The 6,000-nt window shown below is 26.8% G+C and overlaps 1 protein-coding gene across 1 annotated transcript in view; it reads left to right on the top strand.

The window, feature by feature from the left end:
• The first annotated feature begins 702 nt into the window (after positions 1-702).
• The window catches only part of LOC129961705 (uncharacterized), a 15,320-nt gene continuing 10,022 nt past the window's right edge, over positions 703-6,000 (top strand). Inside the window, exons 1-2 of the mRNA XM_056075248.1 lie at positions 703-892; positions 4,517-4,560. Of these exons, the coding sequence (XP_055931223.1) occupies positions 820-892; positions 4,517-4,560 (117 nt within the window). The 5' untranslated portion in view covers positions 703-819. The remainder of the gene's footprint in view (positions 893-4,516; positions 4,561-6,000) is intronic.

The following is a 6,000-nucleotide window of genomic DNA, read 5'->3' as shown; positions in this document are numbered from 1 at the left end:
CAATTACCATATTAACTTATATTCAAACAAATAGAAAGAAAAATTTCTCCTGAATGGATTCAATAAAAATGTACAAATTTGATGTTAAGTCCATATACCTAATATCATCCGTCTTATTCAAAGTGTTTCTGATTTATCGTGTTCACATAACTTCAAAGAGGTGTTTTTTCGAATTCGGGTTTGCCTAAAACGTAAAATTTCGTCAAAATCTCGAGTTTGAATTTTTTGATAATTGCTATATTTTTTCTTTGTGCACTTAATGCACAAAAAAGTAAAATTAACAATAAAAAGTTCTAGCATTATATATTATTTATTATCTCTGACACCGGGTATTTTAAATTATTTTGAAAATTAAATATATAATTGCTTTTTATTTCTTTCAAATTCATTAATTCTGGATTTTGTCCAATATCCTCTCGTTCTCAGCGAAAACCTGAATTCTTCAAATTTAATCTCTTCATCCAAAGGCTAAAAGGATTTTGTTGATCTCATCCCAGACAGTAAATACAGGACTTCCGGGCACAATTAACAGTCAAGAAGTTTCCGGGCCTTAGCAACGTTTCCAATGCGCATGATCCGATCTCAGCAGAATTCGATTAAAGGTCACATCGAAGCAATTCCACGTGAGGGCGCCATCTTGAAAAATGGGGCTTTCTATCGATCGATGACGTCAAGCTATTTTCTGCTGGAATCGCCCTGCGACATCCCCACTTTATTGTGCATCCCCTGCCCGTCGCTTCATCTATCCCTTCCAAACGATTTTTTTCCTTTTAATTTTAAAAAAGAATTCGGAGCAAAGAGTTAAGAGTGTCCGGCGACATGGCTGACTCTGACAAATATCCAAAACATTATCCGCTTGTGATCATATTTAGTTGTCTGCTCTTGCCTTCAGGTAAGCTTCCTTGGGAAATTCCAGATTCTTAACGTTTGATACTAAGCAGGAGTAAAGGAAACTGCTAGCCAGTTCGGGAGACAGTCGTAAATTTGCACGCATTTAGTTGTGCTTCGAATGTTGCAGCTGGATAGAAATGTTCGCAGCTGCATCATAAAGCAAGGATGATAATTAAAATGAATAATGGATTCAGGACTTTCAATTTATGAACTTAACTATTTGATGACCCATTTTTGTAAATGTAAAGAGAAAATTGCATTCTAATATTCCATAATGATCAATCTCTTATGAAATCTCAAGTGATGCACTAATGATATAAAATACTGCTTTTATGATATATCATAATAAACTGAAATCTAATAACATTGTTTTTTTTTTTAAAAAAAGTTGAATTTACACACAGCAATAAGAAAGAGATTATAGGAAAGCGTTTGGATATTCAAAATTGAATACTCAGTGCTAGATGTAATGGTTACTTAGTAATGACAGTTATTGAGGAATCGCTTTTATGCTCATGTGTACAACCGAAAATTGGCGGTGGTGTCATCTGCAAACTCAGTTCGGGAAATATAAATACTAACCACAAAACTGGGAAATACCTTTCTGCATTTAATTAAATATATAAACCTTTGGTAAAATCTTTATTTTGAATTCATTAAAAGTAATATAAAATGATGTTTAACATAGCAATGCAAATTTATCATGATTTTTCATTTTCTTACCTACCTTTCTGTAATCTCAAATCCTAATAAGATAGAGCGTTTGAGGAAAAACTGTTAAGTATGTCAAATCTTGTTTTAAAAAAATATATATCTAAGATTGAAATTTTAAATTTAATTTATATGAGAAAAAATATTACTTCCACTTCAAAATAAAAAATTTGATTTATACTTCGATGTGAAGAAAAATTCGAAATTTTGAAGAATTGGATAAAATTTATCTTTAAAAAAACATCTCATAATATTGGATGAAGAAACGAAAAATAAAAATAATGTTTTAAAGTATGTATTTTTTAAAATAGTACACACGAATTGATATAATTGTTTTAGAAGGTGCAAGAGAAATATTTCCAACATTGAACAACAAGCATAACAAACTTCGCCAATATTTAAATGACAGACCCCGCTTTTGTGTGTGTGTGTGTGTGTGTGTGTGTGTGTGTGTGTGTGTGTGTGTGTGTGTGTGTGTGTGTACATCTCGGAGCGATTTTTTTAGATTGAATGTTTTAATTAGAATTTAAATTGGGAGAAATTAATAAAAATTTGGCGTTTTTCGGCGATAACGTCTGAAAATGGGAGCAAAACGGATTTTTACTAATTTAATAATGTATAAAGTGACATTTTATGCTACATCATTATGGGTTTAATTTTCAAGAAAATACCACTAAGGTTCATTTTTTTAATCTAAAAGGCATTGCCATAAAAATGAATATTGAATTTGACAAACCATTCAATGAATATTTATTTTTTCTTTCAAGCAGAGATTCTTTAGCCATAAGATTGAATTAATGCATTTAAAATTTATCCATTTCCCTTCATTCGTTATTTAAGATATTTGAGAGCTTTCATCTAAATGAACCAAAAAAATACTCTCAAACAAGAATAAGCCCGGCACGTTTTATTTAAGCAATAGGTCTTTTAAATTTTACTGTATGATAATAATTTAAAAAGAAAGAAAGAACCGTTACTTACTTATGTGCAGGGCACGAACAATTCTAGATAAGATTTTATATAATTTTGAATGACTGCAAACTTTTTTAATTATTATCAAACGTCATCGAAAATTTCTATTTTCATTGAAACAATCTTCTTAAAATTTTGTTTTACCATAGTAAAATTGATTATTACTATTCAGTCAGGTATTTAATAAATATATGAATTTAAATTTTAGGTATATTAAGGATGTTACAAGTAAATTTAATAAGAAGTTATGAAAAAAGTAAAATAGTTTTTTTATGAATTTATTAGGCTTATGATAATAATAATATGCTAAAAATAGGCATTGGAATTTTGAATTCTTATTTTCATTGAATTTAACTTCTCTGAGATGATTCTTTGCATAAGAGAAAATATATTGATATGCATAATAAAGTGCATAGTAAAATTTACTATTGTAATGGATATATGTATAAAAATGCTGAATCAACTTTATTAAGCAATGATTTCTATTACCTTGAGGAAGATGTAATAAATAAGCTGGAAAACAAGAATTGATATCTTTAGACGATAGCTATTATCCTTTGATAAAGATCTAAAATTAAGATCATTGAAAAAGATCCAAATCATTAAATTCATAGAAATTAAATATTATTATAATTAGGATGATGCTTCAATATTTAATTATTACTAATGCATTTATTTCACTTCCAAATAAAAAGCAATTTTAGTATTAATTTTTTTTAAATAAATTTATGCGCTTTCACTGTGTGCTCTTTGTATTTAGCAATAAATATGTGAGCTATTTCGCAATTTTTATGTGCTACTGATATATAACTATAATATATAAAAGGACATCTACTTTTCCCGAAGCAATCTTTTCCAAAATATGAGCATAAAAATACTCAAACGCTGATTTCATTTCTTACTTCTGATTTCTCTTAATCATGTATCAGTTGTATTTTTTATATTATCCTCAGTTGCGTCATTCAGGAATAATTTTGCATTGATTTGAAAATCATTTAAAGATTCAGAATTTCAATAATTTTAAACACTTTTATTTGACTTGATTTTTTTCATGTTTTGTAAAGATGGTATTTTGTAATTTATTTTCAGTCATTTCTTGACATTCTAAAAGTTCGATGTTTTGTAAATGAATGTTTTCCATAATAATATTTCCTTTATTGAGCCCTTTGAGAATAGAAACACGATGTGATTGACAATTTCATTAAATGTCTGTAAACAAAGGAAATTTAATGATTTCCTCCATATCTTCAGAAATATTAGCATTTGAAATTCTTACTGGGGCTACTATTGTTAATGACAACAAAGTTATAAGAATTACGGTACGTTTTATGAAATTAAATATAAGATGGGTTCCTCTTCCCCCTTGTAATGTTCTTTTAGACACAATAATAAGAAAATAATGTTGCAATCATGCATCATATAATACAAACATCTAATATAATTTACCTCTAAATCAATATATTTATGTTTGTAATATTGATTAATAAACTTTAAATTAAAATATTTAATTTTAAAAATATTCTAATATTTATTAATTGGATGTTTTTAGTGCTTCTGAACAAATTTCAATTAAAAAAAGAAAACTAATATTATTATGTATCGTGCTATATATAGTACAAAAGTAAAATGTGCAATTGATAGAAAAATGTGCAATTTTTGATATACCATGATGTGTAACCCATATGTAAGCTTTTACTAAAAATTTTGATAGAAAAAATAAGTAACTAATTTCCTTATTGAAAAGTCCTGTTACAGAATGTAGAAAAGGATAACTAATTTTGCACCTAAAAAAATTCCTAATTTTGCTTTCAAACAGAAATTATTATATTATATAAAAGCAAGTAACTGATTTTTACATGTAAAAATTTAAAGCATGCGAAAAGAAATTATTATATCTTTTTTAAATGTGTAAAATTTTTCATTATTAAATCTCTATTTATAGGTCTGACCTACCCAGCTGAGGAGATGCCCGTCGGGGACATTGAAGTGAGTTTATTTTCCGAAAGGATTTCAGTTTGAATTTACTTTTATTAAGAATAATTTAATGCTTTGTGCTTAAACATACACATTGTTTTTCTATAATAAGAATATCTGTTAAATTAAAATTGGGTACATTTAAAAAGACTTTAATTGTATTCTAAGATTCTTTTTAATCAAAATTAGCAATAAGAACAATAGTTTCATAAAAAGAAACAAATTATGCCATTATAATTCTAGATGATGATGAATATTATGCTATATACTATAAAGATTGTGATGTGGAAATTGAAATTGAGAACTACATACAGTTGCGAAAAATAATTTAGATAGTATGAATATTTTCAATTAAAATTATACAAGCAACGAAAGTTTTTCATAAAATAGAGGTGTATAGTAAACATAATTCAATATTTTAAACACTAATAATTTTTTGCAAATTTTAACCGAAATTGAAGACGCTTTATTTATTAAATATGAAGAAATCATTATTGAATTTATATATATATAAAAAGGAAAATATCCTTTTTGTTGAATTTTCAAAGAAATTACAAATCGAATCATTGATAGCAATGCAGCATTCATTTCCATACTGATTTATGTTTCTTTGCTTAACATAAAGTTATAAACACATTTTTCCAAAATTCTGTGTTAAATATGAAAAAAAAATTCATATTTATTTTATATGTAAAAGAAAGAAAAGGATCATTTAGAGAGTTTTCGAGAAATTGAAAATTGAACGATTAATAATAATACACTATTCATACTCATAAATGTTTTATGCTCCTTCTGCGTAGCATAAATTTATAAACACATTTTTTTTCCAGAGTTTTCTATAACACAGATTTCAAGCAATTTATTACTTCATCAAGAAATGTCTAATATTTTGCTTTCATTTAATATTTAATTCTTTTACACTTTATTCCCTCCCCATATAATGACACTCTGATCGAATTACTAAAATTTTAGTTTTAAATTTGAAATTAAGTAAAAATATTAAATAATTCAAAATCAAAGGGTTAATGTCATAAATATGCAGTAATACAAAATTTAATTATTCTTTTAATATATAGTTAAAAACAGGAGTATTCTTCTTCTATTTCTGAGTCTCATTATACAAAAATACATGTATATTTGCATTTACATAATTGCGAAGAGAATAAGAAAGCTTTTTTAAAACAAAGTTTTACTCATTTACCAATTATGACCTTGTCATCAATTCTGCATGTCTTGTGATAAAACTAAATGCCTAACTTCATTCTTTTAACTTTTTGCATTTTTGAATTATCGAATTCACAGATGGAAAGAAATTAATTCCAAAAATTCGGAGGAGGGGGGGGGGAAGTAAAATCTAAAATCTAGAGAGTGTTGTTGCTCAAAATTTCGAGATCAAATTTTTTGAACAATTCCAATTTTCCCTTTTTATAATTTATATTTTTTCGTCATCGT

Source organism: Argiope bruennichi, chromosome 2, assembly GCF_947563725.1.
Source record: "Argiope bruennichi chromosome 2, qqArgBrue1.1, whole genome shotgun sequence".
Taxonomy (NCBI): domain Eukaryota; kingdom Metazoa; phylum Arthropoda; class Arachnida; order Araneae; family Araneidae; genus Argiope; species Argiope bruennichi.
The sequence above is the reverse complement of the archived record's forward strand: the minus strand, read 5'-3'. Positions and strand labels throughout refer to the sequence as shown.